Source organism: Bos indicus x Bos taurus, chromosome 22, assembly GCF_003369695.1.
Source record: "Bos indicus x Bos taurus breed Angus x Brahman F1 hybrid chromosome 22, Bos_hybrid_MaternalHap_v2.0, whole genome shotgun sequence".
NCBI lineage: Eukaryota > Metazoa > Chordata > Mammalia > Artiodactyla > Bovidae > Bos > Bos indicus x Bos taurus.
Window position 1 is genome coordinate 49,563,667 of NC_040097.1, and position 21,122 is coordinate 49,584,788.

Sequence of the window (21,122 nt, forward strand, 5' to 3'; positions counted from 1 at the left end):
GACAGGGAAGCCAAGCATGCCATAATCCATGGGGTCACAAAGAGTTAGACATGACCGAGTGACAGAACAACAACAAAATCCTAAGGCCAAGGTTCCAGGTGTTGCCCTGGGTGGCTGAGTGACGCACAGAGAAGGTGAGGACCATGGAAGGAAGGTCAAAGATCAGGGACAGTTCCACCACATAGAGTGTGTTCTTTATGTGCAATTAATTAGATGGACCTGCACAGGCTCTTTAAATGTTCATGCGGTATTACATTGAAACCCCATCTTCAATAACCTAAAAAGGCAAAAGAAATTAGCAAAAGAAATTACAGACTGAACTCCTGAATCATTTGCAGCCATTTTTTTTTTATTCCAAACATGTATTTTTGTAAACCTGCATTTCCCAAACAGTGCAAGTGAATTAGAAGTGACTGCACAGACTTGAATACATGTGACTTTGTGAAGAGGAACATCCCTCCTACAAAAATTCCTCAACAGAAACATGGATGCATCATCAGTCAAGTTCTGGAAGTGAACTAGCGTGGGTGCCTGCCATGCAATTAATCACTCTTAAAGCTTTTAAACTCACTCTGCCAGTCACACATTACAATTTGGGGAAAAAAACCTTAACACAGGCTGAAACCTAGATCATTGTGCTATAAAGCACTGCATCACATAGGATATTTGGTCATTATCCCCCCTCACATGCTGAAAATCAGAAGACATTCTAGAAGATTCATTTTGACCCTACTGCCACTTCAGCCATTCTTTGCTTGAAAACACATTCTCCGCTGTGTATCTTCTTGCTCTACATAGCTAAACAATTCATGGACTAAAACGCTGCATACTTGGAACGTTTCTAAGGGACAGTGGTTTTCTGCCTTTAATCTGCTAAAGGGCCATTTCTCCCCAAATGCCAATCCTTTATTCTGCCTCTACATTTGGAAGTCTGAATCAGGTGTAGCTTTACATGTAACCCATGCACAACTGCATTCCCCTGCCATGACGACTTACCCAAAAATAAAAGTAGAATAAGCTTTCTAAAATGACTGCTATGGTTCCACAGTTTGTGTATCAGCACCCATATCAACCACCCAAGGGATCTGCTACATGTTCACAACAAAAACGAGTCCCAGATGTTTCTAGGAGGCTTGCTGGTTTTGTTTGGAATCTCCTTGCCTCTGGCTCCAGGGCTGAAGGCTACATATGACTTGGTAAAGGAGAACTTTCTACTGGATTTTCTACAAAGCTTAACCAACTTCAGAATGCTGACGGCTTAGTGATATTGATGGAATTTTTCTGAAGAATTGACTGACAATGCCTCAGTGACCTCAGTAGCAAGTGATTCTGGACACATGCCTGTCAGTTACCATAAAACCACTGGACCCACTCGCTCCTGCCAGTGTCCCTTCATTCCTGAACCTCAAGGCCTCTTTGTGATGGGTTCAAGGCTCACTTAGGGGGTGTTCCAAACTCCTTAGTCCATGTAAACTGAGCATAAGTGAATCATTCTTGAAAAGGGGGCATTCTCTCAATTTCTACAAGGGTCCTTTTTTCATATTTAAAAAGCATCTCAATCCTTGTGAGAGTTGATGACAACCCTAGTGAACACACAGTCAAAAGCTGAAGCTGACAATGCTGTGCAAGAGAATACCAGATAGTGTTCCACAGCGAACCCACAGAGGCAGGAAAGATGGAAATGGGAAGGCGCTGTGGAATCTTAAAAGAACCTTCTGGAGAAGGATCAAAGACACACCAACCCATTCTGTCTGCTTTCCTCAAGAGCCTACAGATGGCTTCTGAATTGGATGGAGCTGGTGAACTGGCCAAGCTGAGAGCCCTGACAATCTGCTAGACTTCCCTTTCTCTGTCTGTGATAACTGGTCAGCTCTCCACTCCTTGCAGCCTGCCTGCTACTAAGCATCAGGAAATAAGTAGAGGTACCCCCTGCCCCAAACTGGCTGCCAGTATTTGCTCCAGCAGATGCCAAGCATGGTTTTCTTAAAAACTGCCCTATCTAGTCTTAGTAACCTCCAGGGTATGTGCTCACACCTGAGTGTCTACCATTCAGAAGCACATGGATCCTAGCTCTGACACTGGTTATGGAGTCTGCCCTTTCCCCATTGAGGCTGCAGAACTGTGGGCCTGCCAGCTATCCTGTGACACTCTCACCAGTGCATCTGCACTCCTTGCAGGAGGCTGGTGAGCGCCCATTACTGCATTTAGTCAAAGTTGCGGATGGAGCTGTCCATGTCTACCACCTAAGAATCCCAAAAGGTGAAAGTGAAAGTCATTCAGTCGTGTCTGACTCTTTGCAACCCCATGTACTATACAGTCCATGGAATTCTCCAGGCCAGAATACTGGAGTGGGTTAGACGTTCCCTTCTCCAGGAGATCTTCCCAACCCAGGGATCAAGCCGAGGTCTCCTGCATTGCAGGCAGATTCTTTACCCGCTGAGCCACCAGGGAAGTCCTAAATGATTTATTAAAGGACACCATGAAACAAGCAAGAGAATGTCCAAGGAGAGCTGCAAATGAGGTTTCGTAAAGGAATCCATGCTCTAGGCTCTGCTGTGGGAAGATCTGTCTCCCCCGGGCAAAGTGTGCGCTGGTATTCCGAGGGGAGCCAGCAGCACTCAGCACAGTGCCTCAGGCACAGCTGGGGTCCGTACACATCCGTCCTAGCTGAACTCTCAGGGAGAGCTGGTTCCTTTGCCTGCATCTGCCCGTTGTTACCTCAGGGCCTCCACCCCTCAGTGAGAGGCTCTATCTTTAACTTCCTTCTAAGACCAGCCTAGTTCATACCCTTGACCCTCTGGCTTCTGTCTACTCCCATGGTCACTGGGAAGGGAAGCATGATGCATTCCGCATCTGCCTGTATCAGAGTCAACTGCAAAAAAAACAAAGACACGCGTGCTCCATGCCAGGTTCGCAAGCGCCCAGCACTCTCATGATTTGCCACAACTTTAGGTATCTTGCAAGGACAGGCCAAGTATGTGTATAGAAAAACCTGTCTCCCCTGCAGTTGAGTTCTGTCTTTTCAACAACACTCACAGGCCCCTTACATGTTAGCCTCCAGTCAACAAGGCCCTAGGAGAGAGATGGTCTTGTTTCTTGTTTCATTCGCATCTGATGCTGTCTGTTTGTGCCTGCGGCTTGAGCAGGCTGTGATAAGTCTCTGAGGACTCTGTCAGACCCTGTTCTTAGACACATCTTCCTTCATACCAGATGGCTTTCCAGCAGCGGCAACAGCAGCCAGGGCTGCTCCCCGTTACTGAGTGTTCACCCCAGGCCAGGTGCAGCGCTCAACACGCTACCTCCACCCTCTCCTTGCCTTTCAGAGAATCACACCGCACTCAAACCTGGATAGCACTGTGCATCTGGTGACTAACACGGTCAAACAGAGAGCTTGCACGGTGAAGGCCATACTCGGCCTTCAGCTCCGCAAGGGAGGTGATGACGTCAGCGCTGTGCCCAGAGCCCTTTACATCGTTTCTGTGTGCCTCCCAGCTTGGGGTGCAGCTCTCTTTTTGAGGACTGCTCCTGAGCTATGGAGGCTCTTTTGCTGGCATGAAGTGAAAACATGTTTATATGTGCCCTGAAGTGACTTCCTTACGTGGCCTCCTCCCCTTTCCTGTCCTGCTTCCCTCATGTCTTTACTGGTGTGCCCTGGGGAAACTTCCTTCATAAGTTACTGTGTGAAAATCCTTGTCTCAGGGTCCACTTCTTAAGAATCCCACCTAAGATACAATTTTAAAAAAAAGACAGGTTGAATGGTCATCTCCGGGAAGGACTCTGCAATTACCATTAGCTGGGACAGCAAGAGTGCTGGGGACAATGGAGACCTCTGACTCAAATTACCGTGAAAAGGCAACTTATCACAGCATTCAGACACAAGTCTCTGCCTGACGGCCACTGATTTAGTCCTGGTGGTGTGTGGACTCTGATGCACTTTGTCCAGGATGAGATGCCATTCTGAGGTTTACCAGATAACCAACTGGCACTGCTCCAATCTTTCAAAATGTCTTAATCCAAGTGAAAGGAGGGTGGAATGCCTGCTCTATAAGGTGATGCAGAGCAGGCCGCAGGAATCAGGTTTTTCCATCCAAATTCCTGCTGGGAATCTTCCAATGAAAGGTACAGATGAAAAAACACTCTTGGTTCTTTAGCACATGACTTCACACTTGACTCCAGGCAACAAAGATGTGAAATGTCTTCGCGGTCAACCCCAACTGCAGTTGATATATAGCACCGCCTGCTTGATGGATTCTTCACACGAGGTTTCTTCAGATGATTTCATCCGCAAGTCCTTTTTTTAACGGCAAGTTCCATTCCAAAGTACAATAAGATCTTTTTTCCTTTAACATTTGTATGAATGTACATGTATTTCCAAGATTTCAGGCCAGATATCAGTGCTTGAGTGAACTATATAATCATTTAATAGAAATAATAAAACATCGATACAAATATAAAGACATAATCAGTATAAAAGGCTTATATTTATAAAAATACTTTTAGGTTAACAGTTTTCCCCTGAGGGTTGACCACACTTGTTGCATCCATAAATATCCCCCAGCTCTGCAGCCGGCTTTCCAAAGTTCGGAGTTCAACTGGAAAAGGAGGTGGTGGTGGTTCCAGTCAGGCGACCTGGCCGAAGTGGCTGCCTCAGGTTGCCACCTGGGCTTGAGAGAATGAGGACAAGAACAGCATCGTGGGGCCTCCGAAAAATCTGGAGAAGATTCTTTCTTCCAAATATGGAAGATACAAAGATCGGGACGACAGGCGAACGACTGGGCCACGTCACGGGGTGGGGTAGCGGGTCACTGGTTTTTCTGGACCCAGTCCCAACTGTCTTCATTCTCTTTCCGGTTCTTCTCAGCTTCAATAATTTCTTTGTACCTTCTGCGAAAGAAGCCCATCTGAAAGGCAGAAAGAGGAGAGGCTGGGTTAGACATGCTGGAGAATCAACTGTTTTGGTTCCAAAGCTGCCTGGCCTGGGAGGAGGCATGATCTACTTACAGTGCTGGGAAGGCCTGGAAAACTCCTCAGACTAGGCTGATTTAGAAGAAATGTTACATGGAGCCACTCTTCAAAATGCAGGGACTCCCCAAGGCTTTCTTATGATAAGCTGTTTGTTCCTTGCAATGCACTTCTGGTGGAGTGTTTCCCAAACTCTCTGCTGGGGAACACTAGTTATTGAGCTATTGATAGGTTGTTTGGTAGTCAAGAGGTTCCGTGGTCAAATAAATTTGGAGACAATGTATTCTTTTTTTTTTTTTAAGTGGAGTTTGGCGATGTATTCTTTGAGAGATTTGTGATGTACAGGAGAACAGTACAGGATCAAATTAACCCTTTTAGGAAAGGATTGAGAAAGTCAGGGACTTGCTATTTCTCAAGCTTATTTAACTTTTGATAAATCTGTTAATATCCTGTGAGACATTAGCCATTGTGGAACAATTTGATCAATACTGCTGTCATACAGTAGGCATTTAAAAGTGTCTTCAGGTCTGCATCCTACCTTGCTGTCTTCTAGATCCTTCTCTCAAATCTGTGACCCTGGTGAGCTGCTGTGCACACAGCTGGCACTGTGTATCTCCCTAGAACTGGCAACTCCTCCTGAACCGTGATGGTAGTTTCCTTCGCTTAATTCTGAAAAGATCTTTCCTTCTAATGTGCATGGCTTTTCATATGTGGTAAGATGGATTTCCAGTTCTCGCACTGACAGTGTAGGCACTGTTGCCACAGAAAAGCAACCTTTTGTCGTCCAAAGCTGACCTTTGCCCCACGCTCAGGAATACCCGGCATCTCTTGTGCTGTGCTCCCCTGTGTTAGTGGCCTCTGTTTCTGAGGTCAGACGTCTGGGAGTGGGTGTACAAATACCCCAGCTCCCTCTCTCCTTGGGTGCGAAACCCTGAGTATGTGCTCCATGGAAGTTGCCTGCAGGGGTAACCAGCTTGATAACATCCTTTATTAGCTTCCTTCCCTGCCCTCTCCCTCTCCTGGTCCCGCGTCTGTGTTTCCTGAGATTGTCTTCCAAATAAATAACTGCCCCAAATCCCCACTTTGATCTCCTTGAGCAGGGGAAGTGAAACAGACGTGCACTCCTGGCTCACTGCGGGGAGGCTGCTCTGCAGGTTTTGGTACCACGCTGTCACTGGCACATAACCCTCACAGTCATATCTGAAGACCTTTGAGACCAGTGAGCTCCGCAGTCTGCTGCCAGTGGGGGATGTACGCACCAAACTTGCCCTAAACAAACTGCTAAGCAAACCCAGGCTCGCGAGCACATCTAACTCCTTTGTGCATCTGTCTTCACACTTCTTCACCGTGAACCCAGCATCCACTGACTCCCTGCATCTTCCTCCTACCCCTTGAAAGAGGCTTATGGCCCTGCTGAAGATGAAGACTGTTAAGAGAGCTGCCAAGACAGCACCGGTCACCTCCACCCGCATGGCCAAGGAAGTCCTGAGAGCTCCCTTTTAGAGAGCAGCCGGCAAAGTGGTGCAGACTGATGGCCAGGAGGGAGTGGAAGCTTCCACAGAACAGCTGGCAAGGGTCCTGTGTGCTGAGTTTTGATCCTCAAGGTCCATTCTGCAGACAGATATTGAGTTCCCTTATCTTCCCAGCATCAGACCACATCTGTCAGAACCCCACTTCCTGACACCCTCATACATACACTTTTCTCTCCTCAAATCTCTACCACCTTCTTCCTTCTACAAGGGAATGTAGAAAGGAGGCTTGGCCTGAATGTTCTGGAGAATCAGAAAAAGATTGTTGTTGCCGTCCTCTAAGCATACCCACAGGAGGCCAGCAAAGCAACCAAAGACTTTGTGGAAATGTCTATCAAGAAGTTACTGCTTGATATCTCATTCTTGAAAGAGAAAGATGTGATTAACAGAGCAAGTATGTCATGCACACTTTCTGAACTGAGGAGAACATAATGGTAGAAAGAAGGCTGGATGTTACATCAGAATAAGATTTTTTAGCACAGGATTCTGCCTGCAGATAGCATGATGTTTCAGTGATCTTAGGTTACTCACTTTAACTCCAAAGATGTAACATATCTCCACCATGGCACCAATCAAGCAGACCTTTAACTGTCTTCTCCTCTCTTATTATCTTCCACATTTAGGATTCCTAAGGATTTGTGCTTTTTATCTTCAGAGCTTAGCGTCTCACTTCTACTTAGTGTCAATGATAAATGTAAAAATGCCCTGTACCGTGGCTCTGCAACAAACACTATCAGGAGACTGAGGCTATTTTTTGCTTCCCAAATCTGCACTGTGACTTGTTTTGATGGCTGAATACAAGGGAAGTGATGCCCTGTCCGTTCCACACTTCAGCCATGCACACTCCCGCTTGCTTTCTCAGATCCCTGCCTGGCTTCCATATGAACGAGTTTGGTCTTGCTGCTGAAAGACGAGTCCACCCAGCTGAGGTCCTCCTGAACCAGACAGCACCCAGCTGCCTGAAGCTGTGGGGTGTGAGCCCCACAAAGATGGGAGGACTGCTTTGTCAAGCTCAGTGTAACCCACAGAATTGTGAGCTATGTAGATGGTGGTTGTTTTTTTAGCTCCTAAACTTCGGTTTGTTACACAGCAGGAGTTAACTGATACAGAATTCCATATTTTTGTCTGATTTATGAATGAATGGATCAACACTCATGGGAAGAGTGGCAGGGGGGCAGCTGACAGGGTTCCAGATGGAAAGAGCATCACTGTGTCCAGTCCTGCTGAACAGACTTGTCTTGTTCCTCTAAAGGGGACAAAAAGTCGGCACGCTTCCTCATAGCTGTTATGCTGGCACGCGGCTTTGATGCAGAGTGTGCAGTCTAGTGAGGATTTAGAGCGTCTGCACTGACTCTCGCAGGTGGCTCTTCTGAGTTCAAGTTTATGTGTGCCACACTTGTTACCAACAAAGTGACGGCGTCATATCCTGTAGGAATTATTTTTTCTCAAATGGAGTGCAGTCACTATTAGTCTTGAAAACTCTGCACCCACTGGCAGTTAACTGTAAAGCTTCTCTTAGAAACAGCCTTGCAAACTCTCCACCCCACTCCAGTGCAGCAGGTCTCCAGAGCCCTGTTCCCAACACAACCTGTGCGTAGTCTCTTAGATGGAAGGCTGGAGCTGCCACTGATGTTTGTCCTTTTTCTCTGGAGCCCAAAGACAATTTCGTAAAACACGGTCCACTCTGATGACTAGGGAGTGCTGGTACAGTTGCTCAGGCTGTGCACTGCATGTAAGTCGTCAGGGGGTACCGCTCAGGTCACAGCGATCAGAGACGTGAAATTTATTACAACTACTTTCCAGCAGATGGCAGTCAAGTGTCTTTTTCTAACAAAATCAGGTTTTCTGAATTTTCTGACAGATGGAAGTAAAGCTTCTGGAGGACAGGGTGCTGTTTACTCATTTGCACCAGGGTGCCACGGGCTTCCCAGGTGGCTTAGTGGATAAAGAATCTGCCTGCAACGCAGACAACGCACGCAGACACGAGTTTGATCCCTGGGATGGGAAGACCCTTTGGAGGAGGGCATGGCAACCCACTCTAGTATTCTTGCCTAGAGAATCCCACGGACGGACAAACCTGGTGGGCTACACCCACAGGGCTACAAAGAGTCGGACACGACTGAAGCGACTCAGCACGCACGCATGCACCAAGGTACCATATAGTGCAGAGCTGGATCCGTCAGACTAACGTTTCTTATGTGATCAAACGAACTCCATTGCAGAAGAAGAGACCGTCACCTTCATGCTGTGGTTTACAGCCTGATTTTGGCTTTTGATAGACAGCCCAAAGCTTAGGCTCTGAGTTTACCAAGCCATGGTCCCCCAAACAACTGTGACATGCCAGGCCTGCCCAGTGCCAAAGGACCGACTCAGAAGGGCTGGACAGGAGAGGTAGTGCATGGGGAGCCTGGAGTTCTAATTACTGCTCATGCTGGGACCCCAGAGCAGGTCATCTCCTGGCTCTAAGCCCCAGTGTCTTTGTCTCTGCCCAAGAGACGGATGGCATTCTCAGAGCTCTTCCAGCCCTGAAACATAATGAAGGCTTTTTATGTTGGTTCCCAAAGCAAACTCAGCGCTGCAGCTTGTGAAGCACACAGCTGTGTACCCAGCCCTCACACACAGAAGGCTCAGGGCACAAAGTCCTTACCCGGTATCAATTTTTCACAAAGAGCTTTCGGGAACATTAAATTTTGAATTTTTATATTAAAGTATGGATATATTATAAAGTATAAAGAAGTCTAAAACTCTTAAACACAAAGATAAATCAAGACTTTAAAGACACTTCTCCCCTGCAGCAGGCCTTCACTTTCACCCCCACTAGTGCTCATGGTTACTTTGGGGAAAATCTTGAAGAGATTCTGGACAAACTTAGATTTTCAGGGCCAGTTGGGCCCATGCTGAGGGTGCTGGGAAATGAACCATGATGAGTTAAACCAGACCCTAAGTAGCCCCTCATTCAATGCCAAGCCAGTGGAGTCTGTGTTTTCCTACACTTTTCCTGGAACCTTCAAGGGCTTGCTTTGCACTTGAGGGGCAAAAGATTCTGTTTATAATTGATTTGTCTGTAGCAGAGGAAACACTCATGGAAACTCTACAGGAAGAGAGACTCCAGCCAAACTTGGCTCCGCTGGAAGCTGAGGGAGCAGGGGCTTTTCTGGCTTCTTGTCTGTGTTGCTCCAGAGGGGGCCTGTAGTACCACAGGGCGGCTCCCTCAGACCTTCTGACAGATTCACACAACTTTCTGATGCAAACGTGTATCAAAAACCTGCCAGAAAATTCCTAGGGAAACAGCCGGTTTCCCCTTGAATAGCCCTAATTAGGAAGACGCTGTGAGAGGCCTGGGGCCAAGGAAGAAGTGAGAATCACTGGGTTCTGGGGTCCACAGCTTGCAGCATCAGGTTCCTCCTTCCCAGCCCAGTCTGGGATGAGTGAGGGACAGCTGAACAACCCCATGGTGCTTGGTCTTCAGGGAAACCCTCCACCTACTCCTTCCTGGCCTTCGGGATGCCTCCTGGGGAGCTATTCTAAGGGCCTCAGACATACTCCTTCTTTGGACTAACTCAGAGCCTCATGTTTATCAGCCCTTTCAAGTTCCTTGACTATTTACATAGCACGTCTCTGTCTCGAGATGTCAACAGTGCAACATCAATCCAATATTTACTTCCAAACATAAATAAGTCTCCACCGAGTGTCTCTGGCACATGGTTTCAATTGAGACAGTGCAAAGGGGGTGTGTGTGTGTGTGTGCCTGTGCATTTTCTTTCTCTGCAGGAGAAGCAAGGAAGGGCTCTCCTAGTCCAGCTGGAGGGAAGGTGATAACCCCCCAATGACTTCCGGAGGGGCTGCCAAACCTACACAGCCTCTGAGCCTTTTCACAGATTTCTTTTTCTAAGTGCTTCTGCTTGAGGTTTGCAGCAATGGTCTCAAGTGAAAACCAGGCACCCAAAGCCAGCTCCAGAGCAGCAGGCTCTGAGAACAGGTTCGGCTGACGGAGGGTTCGAGTTGGTCTTTCTGAAGAGGGTGGCAAACCCGCTGCACGGCCCAGCTCTACAACACCTGAGAGCAGACAAAGCTGGCAGGTCCTGGGCCTTTTGGGAAGAGGCTGGCCATGGTTCTGACCAGGCAATGGCACTGCCCTTTGCTCCAGGGCATCTCATTGGCAAAAGGGGCCAAGAGGAGGGAGGGGAACGGTTCCTGGGTTGGAAGCAGTAGAGAAGGATGCAGTTTTCTCCTTCACTGAGTGGTGGCCTGTTTGTTTTGGCGAATTGTACAAGGGAGCAGGCAGAAGAGGAGAGAGAAGACTGGGGCCCTCAATGAGGCTTTTCCTCTTGAAGTAAAAACATCCCAGCATCTCTACTCTCTCACCACTTGACTCAAAGGCTGGCTTGATGAACTGAAGGCACTCCTTAAAGGTGCAAGTCCCATATACCATCTGAACAACAATGAAACTTCCTCCTATAAACAGGCCTTTATGACTGTCTTGAAGAGGCCCCAGGGCCAGGCCATTTCAAAACCAATCGGGAGCCAAAGGAAAGGAGAGGGGACTCATTTGAATTTTTCTCCCCTAAAAGAGTTTCCTATTTCAAAGTTTTCTTCCTGCATGGTGGTTTGGCAGGCTACTGTAATCCTCGCACAGAAAGTTTAAATTATGGCTCCCAATGTCTGCTAACAGCCTGGCTCTGGGAAAGCTGATTAGGATCCATTTCAGAATTTGAAGAAGGATCTGGTTAGCTGGGGGCCCCTTGTTGTGGATTTTGTGTCAGAGCCAGGATCTGCCGCTGCCGAGCAGGAGAGAGTGCCTGACATGCCAGCGGCCAGCCTTCCAGAAGGCCCAGAGACAGAGAAGGGGGCGAGCACAAGGCAGGGAGCCTGGAGTTCGGCTCTGGAGAAGGCATTTGCTGACCCTAGAAGGGGCTTCTGTTTCAGACAAACAGGCAATGATGGGTATGTTGGTGGCACCATGGTGACCTGTAGGCGGAGCCAGGAGCTGGTGGCACAGGCTCTTTACCTGGCCCAGTGCTCCTCATGCTGGGCTCAGTCACCATCTCTGGTCACTTAACTGCTTTTCCCAGACTCTTCAAGATAGAGAGAGGGCTCTGTTACTTATTACCTCTGTCATTTCATCCTGAGCTGGCTACCTAGCAGGGATCCAATAGTGTTTGCTGAGTGAAGGCACTGGCCAGCTCGCAAGTATAGAGCATGCTGACCTGTAGGCCTGTGTGGCATAAAAAGTCCATCCACACCGGCCAGCTGCCTTGTACACTTCCAGTACCAAGTCACCATCCACGTACATTTTGGGGAACAATATTTGGGGCTCATGAACTCAAGGCACTGGCAAGCAACCATATGCAGCAGTGTCAGGAGCTACTGCAAAGGGAACTTTAAGAGATGTCACTCGAGAAAGGGAAGAGGACTTGAATATTGCTCATTTGCCTTTAAAGGTCCCAGTGAAGTGTTTCCTGGTTTACAGTGACAACTAGGTGACTCTCCCCTTGAGAGGACTGGAAGGAATGATATGTGAAATATGGTAATAAGCCAGAATCATTTAGCCCTCCCATCTAACCCAAATATTAGGTCCATTAGTCAACAGATTTCTGGATGGTCAATGTAATATTAGATCTCTATACACAATGAATTTTTCTTAGGTTATAGACATAGAAATCCAAGTTGACAAGAGATCTGTAGTTCACTCAAAGAGATAGAGAATAGACTTCTTGTTGCCAAGGGGAGGGGGGATGGGGGAAGGACGGACTGGGGTTTGGGATTAGTAGATGTAAACTATTATACAGAGGATGGATAAACAACAAGGTCCTACTGTATATCACAGGGAACTATACTCAAGATCCTGTGATAAACCATAATGGAAAAGAATATGAAAAAGTATATGTATACATAAATAAATGAATCACTTTACTGTATGGCAGAAATGCAAATTGTAAGTCACTGTAAATAACTGTAAACATTGTAAATTAGCTGCACTTCAAGAAAATAAATTTTAAAAAAGAGGTCTGTAGTTGAAGTTTTAGGAATATATTTCAGTTTCAGTTCAGTCGCTCAGTTGTGTCCGACTCTTTGCAACCCCATGAACTGCAGCAATCCAGGTCTCCCTGTCCATCACCAACTCTCGGAGTCCACCCAAATCCATGTCCATTGTGTTGGTGATGCCATCCAACCATTTCATGCTCTGTCGTCCCCTTCTCCTCCTGGCCCTCAATCTTTCCCAGCATCAGGGTCTTTTCAAATGAGTCAGCTCTCCGCATCAGTTGGCCAAAGTACTGGAGTTTCAGCTTCAACATCAGTCCCTCCAAAGAACACCCAGGACTGATCTCCTTTAGGATGGACTGGTTGGATCTCCTTGCAGTCCAAGGGACTCTCAAGAGTCTTCTCCAACACCTCAGTTCAAAAGCATCAATTCTTTGGTGCTCAGCTTTCTTCACAGTCCAACTCTCACATTCATACATGACGACTGGAAAAACCATAGCCTTGACTAGATGGACCTTTGTTGGCAAAGTAATGTCTCTGCCTTTGAATATGCTGTCTAGGTTGGTCATAATTTTCCTTCCAAGGAGTAAGTATCTTTTAATTTCATGGCTCCAATCACCATCTGCAGTGATTTTGGAGCCCAGAAAAATAAAGTCAGCCACTGTGTCCACTGTTTCCCCATCTATTTGCCATGAAGTGATGGGACCAGATGCCATGATCTTTGTTTTCTGAATGCTGAGCTTTAAGCCAACTTTTTCACTCTTCTCTTTCACTTTCATCAAGAGGCTCTTTTGTTCTTCTTCATTTTCTGCCATAAGGGTGGTGTCATCTGCATATCTGAGGTTATTGATATTTCTCCCAGCAATCTTAATTCCAGCTTGTGATTCCTCCAGCCCAGCGTTTCTCATGATGTACTCTGCATAGAAGTTAAATAAGCAGGGTGACAATATACAGCCTTGACATACTCCTTTCCCTATTTGGAACCAGTCTGTTGTTCCATGTCCAGTTCTAACTGTTGCTTCCTGACCTGTATACAGGTTTCTCAAAAGGCAGGTCAGGTGGTCTGGTATTCCCATCTTTTTCAGAATTTTCCATAGCTTATTGTGATCCACACAGTCAAAGGCTTTGGCATAGTCAATAAAGCAGAAATAGATGTTTTTCTGGAACTCTCTTGCTTTTTCCATGATCCAGCGAATCATCTCTGGTTCCTCTGCCTTTTCTAAAACCAGCTTGAACATCAGGAAGTTCACGGTTCACATATTGCTGAAGCCTGGCTTGGAGAATTTTGAGCATTACTTTACTAGCGTGTGAGATGAGTGCAATTATGTGGTAGTTTGAGCACTCTTTGGCACTGCCTTTCTTTGGGACTAGAAAGAAAATTGACCTTTTCCAGTCCTGTGGACACTGCTGAGTTTTCCAAATCTGCTGGCATATTGAGTGCAGCACTTTCACAGCATCATCTTTTAGGATTTGAAATAGCTCAACTGGAATTCCATCACCTCTACTAGCTTTGTTCGTAGAGATGCTTCCTAAGGCCCACTTGCACTTCACATTCCCGGATGTCTGGCTCTAGGTCAGTGATCACACCTCTGTGATTATCTGGGTTGTGAAGATCTTTTTTTTACAGTTCTTCTGTGTATTCTTGCCACCTCTTCTTAATATCTTCTGCTTCTGTTAGGTCCATACCATTTCTGTCCTTTATCGAGCCCATCTTTGCATGAAATGTTCCTTTGGTATCTCTAATTTTCTTGAAGAGATCTCTAGTCTTTCCCATTCTGTTGTTTTCCTCTATTTCTTTGCATTGATCGCCGAGGAAGGCTTTCTTATCTCTCCTTGCTCTTCTTGGGAACTCTGCATTCAAATGCGTGTATCTTTCCTTTTCTCCTTCGCTTTTTGCTTCTCTTCTTTTCACAGCTATTTGTAAGGCCTCCCCAGACAGCAATTTTGCTTTTTTGCATTTCTTTTTCTTGGCGGTGGTCTTGCTCCCTGTTTCCTAAACAATGTCACGAACCTCCGTCCATAGTTCATCCAGCACTCTATCTATCAGATATAGGCCCTTAAATCTATTTCTCACTTCCACTGTATAATCATAAGGGATTTGATTTAGGTCATACCTGAATGGTCTAGTGGTTTTCCCTACTTTCTTCAATTTAAGTCTGAATTTGGCAATAAGGAGTTCATGATCTGAGCCATAGTCCGCTCCTGGTCTTGTTTTTGCTGACTGTATAGAGCTTCTCCATCTTTGGCTGCAAAGGATATAATCAATCTGATTTCGGTGTTGGTCATCTGGTGATGTCCATGTGTAGAGTCTTCTCTTGTGTTGTTGAAAGAGGGTGTTTGCTATGACCAGTGCTTTCTCTTGGCAGAACTCTGTTAGCCTTTGCCCTGCTTCATTGTATAGGTCTTTACAATAATCCTACATTTCATTTGCCCTTGTCAGTGTCCTATAAAGTCATTACATTTAGTTAGTGCTTTAAGAGAAAAATATTTTTCTTAAAGAGCTCCTCTGCCAAGCTCCTTACTGCACTGTCACTTTGCCTAAACAGACAACCCACTCTGAATGGCAAGTGTGTTCATGAACCTTGCACCGAGCTTTACTTCTTTTTCCTTCTAAGGAGTACAATCACAATTTTATCTATGACACCGGAAGAGAAATGAGGTTTCATCTACTTTAAAACAGCAAAACTTCCAGTTAGGTGAATTGTCCTGTGTCATAGTAAGTTTTAAAGAAAAGATTGAGGTTTTACCCACTTTTCGGAACAGCACGCATATGGTAGACAAAAGATACCACTAACCCTTTGCTGCTTCCCCCTCGGGAGGCAGGGTCTATTTCCTGTCCCTTGACTCTAGGGTGGCATGTGGCTGCTTCGACAGAGTACAGTAGAATGACGCCTTCCCAGTTCTGGGCCAGCCTTTCAGAGAACTGGCAGCTCTCACTATGCTCTCCCAGAGCAGAGCCTCCACATAAAATGTCAGCACAGTCTGCTGGAAGGGCCACATGGAGAGGCCCTGAGTCTACACGGGGAGGGAAGGGGCCTGGCGGAGTCCAGTCGCCCAGCCATCTCTACGGTGACTGTGCTCACCCCCACCCTGTCCCCAGATCTCTCTCCTCTCTGCATGGAATATCCATCTGTCCTTCCCCGCCTGGAAAACTCAAACTGAATCCAAGGTCAGACTTGAATGATACCTCATTTGGGAAATGTCCTCTGACTATAACCAGAGGTTTCTATTAAGTGCTAAGTATTAAGTGCTAAGCATTTGGTCTAAGTTACTTCTATACCTCGAGCTGGATATTAGGGTCTCTGTTTTACAGAGGAGGAAGCTGAGGATCAGAGAGGGTAAGCAGCTCTCCCAAGGTCACACGGCTGGCAAGGGCAAGAGCCAGGGTTCCAGTTCACAGCTGTCAGCCTGCAAAGCCTGCGCCCTCATCTACCATGCTGCACTCTTCTGCCTTTTCATTCCCCTGGAGTGGGGACAGGGGAATTAATGGTGTTCTTCACAGTTTCCAGAACACTCATTACCCAGCACTCACCACCCTCAACTGCATTTACAGTCTGTATGCTCGATGGAGACGCATTCAAGGCAAGTCACAATCACTGCGGCATGCAGGCACCTAGCCCAGTGTTTGGTTCAAAGCAAGTATTCAATAAATATGAGTTGAAATCAAATACTGCTCTTGGACGGTGAGCAAAGCTGTTTGACCTACACGTCGTCACTTGCCAGCTTCCTCAGAACTGTTCTAGACCCTTCCTCCCACCCCCACTTAATGGTGACCTTGTCTGGTGAAGGCCCCTTGACTGCCACCACTTCATGGCTAGTCCAAGGCAGAGAGTGCTATCTGCCTTCTTGGACCTGGGCTCTTTGAATCACACACAACTGGGTGACCTCAGGGTGCTGGCCATCCCATGACACCCTCTCCTGCAACTACATCCTTTAAACAAACACAACAGAAACAAAGCGAAGCAGATGACAACTGGAAGGAGGTGGGAGCGTGTGCTCAGGACAGAGGGTGCTCTTAAGCAGCAGAGCAAAGTGGGGGCCAGAGGGAGGGCCTTCCCATCACAGGAGGGGGTGGGCACAATCACACACTCCCCACTCCATGTCCCTGTCTGGGCCCATGCACCCAGCCATGGAGGACAGTGTTTCCTCTCTTCTGAAACGTCCATACAGGGACTTCACTGGTAGTCTAGTGGTTAAGACTGCACTTTTATAATATAGGGGGCGCAGGTTAGATCCCTGTTGGGGAACCAAAGTCCCACATGCCACAGTTTGTGGTCAAAAAGTAACCACATAAAAAAAAAAAAAGAGAGTGAGAGAGAGAGAAAAGCAAGTAAAATACAAAGATATAAAAAAGATGTCTAAACTTACTTGAAATTTCTGGAATACAAATTAAAGCAACAGTGTGATATAATTTTTAAAAATGAATAAATAAAATGCTCGTACAAAGACAGAGGAAGTCTCTCTCTCTCTCTCTCTCTCTCTCTCTTTCTCTCTCTCACACACACACACACACACACACAACCAAAGCCCTTGTTGTCTTCAGATCTCAAGCACTGAGCTGGCTTTGTTCTCTACCCACAGACCAGACGCCTTGGCAGGAAGGAGTTGGAGTTGGAGAAAAGGGAGAATTAAGAATCTATCTGGCCACGCAGATTAAACAAACAACAAATGGACAGGTTTTTTTTTCAAAAAGGTAATATCCGCTCCTGGCAAACATACGGGAAAATAGGCACTTTTGATACACTGCGTGTGTAACCTTTAAAGAGGGCAATTGGCAACATGTAATAAAAGGCTTAAAATGCGTATTTGTTCTGACTCAGTAATTCTGTTTTTAAAGTTTCCTTTTAAGAACATAATAAAAGATTTGTGCAAATATTTGGCTCTAAGCATATCCACTAGTGCAGTTACAAGAAGTGTGAAGCCAGGAACCACCTGAAGCCCAACATCTGAGGATGGGGACCTGCCGACAACTGCAGCCCAAGGACAGCACTGGACACAAGTTTATAAAAACAGGGAAAGATGTTCACAACTCTGTGTTCAGAGAAAGCTAGGCTATGAAACAGTACATGGGGTGCCTTCAAAGCATGGGAACCCGAGGTAAACTTACTTTCAAGTGATATGTTCAATGTATCTTTCGTCAAGCCTGAAACACTTTTTAGGTGAAGAATCTCTGAATTTAAAGCAATCAGTCCAAATGTCAATCTGAAAAAATGTACCACAAGACACTATTTTTCCTGTTTCTAGGCTTCTTAGATACTCTGAAGTATATATATTTTCAGATTGATAATTGAATCTATTGCTTTCACTTTAGACGTCCTGCACTTGAAACATATTAGGTATTTTACCAGATAACTTAATACACTAAAATAAGTAGGTGCTACGAGAATGCCTGGTCTCTATTATGTAGAGAAAAAGGTCAAAAGGCTAAGAGCGCCTGAGTACTTGACAACTTTTTTCTTACTGATATATTTCTATGATTGATCAAGAAATACAAGTTATTTTGGAATCCCAAAGAAACTAATCATTTTAGTTTAAAGCATCCATCCAAAATCATGTAAAAGGCTGTCTCCACTTGCCTCTGAAACCCAGAACACTAGAAAAGCAGGAACTTGGTGTCAGGAAGTTCCAGTTGCAGTCCCTGTGTTCCTCTAGGAGCTGGGAACTCAGTTGAAACAAGAAGAGACAGGACCCCACTCAGCTGGCACATTACCTTCCAGTGGAAGAGGCAGACCTTCCTCAGATGATGACTCTGAAACCATTACTGATGAATACAGAGGCTCTGAAGTCAAGGACCCCAGGTCTCTGAGAGCAAAGTGCAGAGCAAAGAAACTATCCTAGACTTGAGGGTGAGAACACCCCTCTTTCTGGAGAAAGTGACAAGAAGCAAGATGTGAAGGATGAGCAGGTGCTCCCTGTTGAAGGAGGCAGGGAAAGTCTGCCACCTGGGGCACCTACAAATGAACCCCCATGGGGTTGGGAGAACTTCTGATGGAGCCACCTGGGCAGCACTCTGGACACATAGCCTATTTCCATTAGTAGAGTCCTCTGGGTGGAAATCTTTCCCATATTCCACATGGGAGAAGAACAGAGAGTGGCTCTGTAGCTTCCTTTCTTATGTTTATGACAAGTAAACAAGCCAACCATCCACATCCCAGTCCCAGCTGTTACTCACCAAGCTTCTGGTTTGGAGTGAGGCTTCCACCATATTGTGTTAGGACTGGTGGCAACTCTGCTAGGGAAGCCCCAAGAAGAAGAGGGTGAAATTCTGGGGTTCCTTCTGAAGTGCGCCAGTCCTCAGGTGTGAATGACCTCATGAGGAGTCAAGACTCCATTCACTGCCTGGAGGGGACCTTGCTCCAGGAAGGAAGTTCCAACATGAAACCTCTCTCGAGGAGCTCTACCCCAGCAAGGCAGGAGAGCTGGGCGTCCGGATGGAGACTCCCTGGGGACCCACGATCTCCACTCACCTTCCAGAGTAGCACGGCCAGGAGCAGGAAGATGAGGATTCCCACCAGCAAACTGATGGCAATGATCCACCCCACGACGTAGCCTCGCGGCTCCAGATTGTGCAACGCCTCGAAGACCACCTGGGAGGCAAAGCAAGAGTCAGCTGGTCCCCCCAAAGAAGCACCCACCACGCGAGGGGGTCCAACCTGGGCTTGACATTGAGGCTGAACCGGAGAGATGTGTCCAGACTGCTGTTGCTATAAAACGGACTCTGTTGAATGCTTTCCTGGTTGTATTCTGATGGGTTTTTCACTAGGATCTGAAAAGGCACTTGAAGTCTCAATTCTTAAAGGGCTTGTAAAGACAACAATCTTGATTTAAATACCACGAAGTGAATGTAAGCGTGGCAAAAAACTTTGACGAGGTACTATGTTCTTGATTCAGAAAAGACAATAACAGTCTCTGTTTTATTATGGGTTTTAAAACAAAGGACATGGGTGTGCCCTCCAGATAAGACAGGACTTCTGAGTGTTCAGCGCACTGTGTAACTTACTGTAATTACTGGATTAATGCCAGTTTCCCTAGGAGACTGTAGATCTCAAGGGCTAGGCACAGTCTGCTTTGGGTCACATGGTGATGCCTAGGACACGGAAGGCATTCACTTGAGGAGCTAAGCCCTGGTCCCCAAAGGGAGCCACAGGGTCTTCAGAACCCATGTCGCAGTGAGGCAAGCTGTTCCAACTTTTATTAACCGCGGTGCTGTGCTGGCTCATTCCAGTGATGCCAATGGTGTGCCTCTCTTGCCAGCTCCACATCTAAGGACATTACGGTGGTATTCTGAAATGCTCCATCATGAGAGTATTTACACCACTGAAACTGACACACGAATCAGGGCTCCCACACCCTCCTGCCATTGTTTAACATGTATCAGCTCAACACTGACTGCATCCTTTGGCTCTGTTTTTGCCCCACTGGTCCCAGTGGAGTTTATTTTTGCATAATTCAAAGCATCCATCGTGTCCTCTGCGGCCAATCCTCCTAACACCCCACAGTCTCATTCAAGCTGCTCTTTGCTGAAGAGATGGAAATCTCCGCTCTGGGCAGCCGTTGTCTCCCTTGGCAGACAGGCTGGCCTGGCCACAGGGCTTTGTCCAACCTGGTCTGTGTCCTTGGAATGTCTAGCCCCTTCTTGGAGAAGCCTACCTAAACCTTGGTCAACCCTGGAAGCCAGTTGATGTTTTGCCTGGCAGGAAGCCCAGGGGTCCTGCTCTCCTGCTCAAGCCTCAGTGGTGATGGGGCCCATGACTGAGCTGACACAGCCTAGCACCATTTATGCTCTCTATTTAGGGCCTGGCTTCCCTCTCTCTAACATTTCTTGTAGGCTCTGTGCTTTCCTTGCAATCTCTGTCTAACCCACACAATCACTCCAGGAGGTATTAAGCACCATCCTGCTCTGGGCCATTTAGCTCAAGTGGAGTCAAGATTTGAACTCAGGTCTAGCCACCCTCGAAGGCCCAATCTAAGCTGGTCACTAGCACATCATAGAGTGTGTGGCTGATGGTGGCTCTTTAAAGACACTCTGTCAACTAAATGAATCATTCACTGTTTCTCCCTTGGTGAAAAGGAGACCAAACGCAATCCTCTTTGTCTCACTGTCTCCTTTCCTACAGGCAGGATAGGAAGGGGGGGTGTGCTGGGGGAGAGGACATCCATGAGACAGATCCTGAATCCAAAATATTATCTCAAGGGAAATCAGGCAGAAGAGAAACCATTCTTTTCTATGTTGGGACAAGTCAAAGAAAACAGCCTACAGAACATAGCGGTCACTTTGGGGAATGGAAATGAGGTTTCTTTGTAGCATATACTCATTGGCTGTGTGCCCTTGGACAAGGTACTTGACCTCTCTGAGCCTCAGTTCTCTCATCTGTAAAACAGGGGTAGAACAGCCCCTCCCCAGAGAATTCAAGGGGCTAACGCACACACCACACCTGGCAGAGTCCACCCCGACACGTGCTGGGTGCTCCCATCAGTATCACTAGCAGTGCTGGCAGGAAGGTTTTTTTTTTTTTTTTTTTTTTGTGAGGTTGTGCATGGTTGGCACACTTCTTAATTAAAAAAAAATGATTTATTGAAGTCAGTATACATAGAGAACAGTGTAAGTAACCTATGTATGCAGTTGAATGCATTTTCATGAACTGAATG

The 21,122-nt window shown here is 46.6% G+C and overlaps 1 protein-coding gene across 1 annotated transcript in view; it reads right to left on the reverse strand.

Moving 5' to 3' along the window:
* Nucleotides 1-328: 328 nt before the first annotated feature.
* ITGA9 (integrin subunit alpha 9) overlaps nt 329-21,122 on the reverse strand; it is a 363,244-nt gene continuing 342,450 nt past the window's right edge. Inside the window, exons 27-28 of the mRNA XM_027523417.1 lie at nt 18,941-19,060; nt 329-4,901 (exon numbers count right to left, since the gene is read on the reverse strand). Coding sequence (XP_027379218.1) covers nt 4,803-4,901; nt 18,941-19,060 — 219 coding nt within the window. The 3' untranslated portion in view covers nt 329-4,802. The remainder of the gene's footprint in view (nt 4,902-18,940; nt 19,061-21,122) is intronic.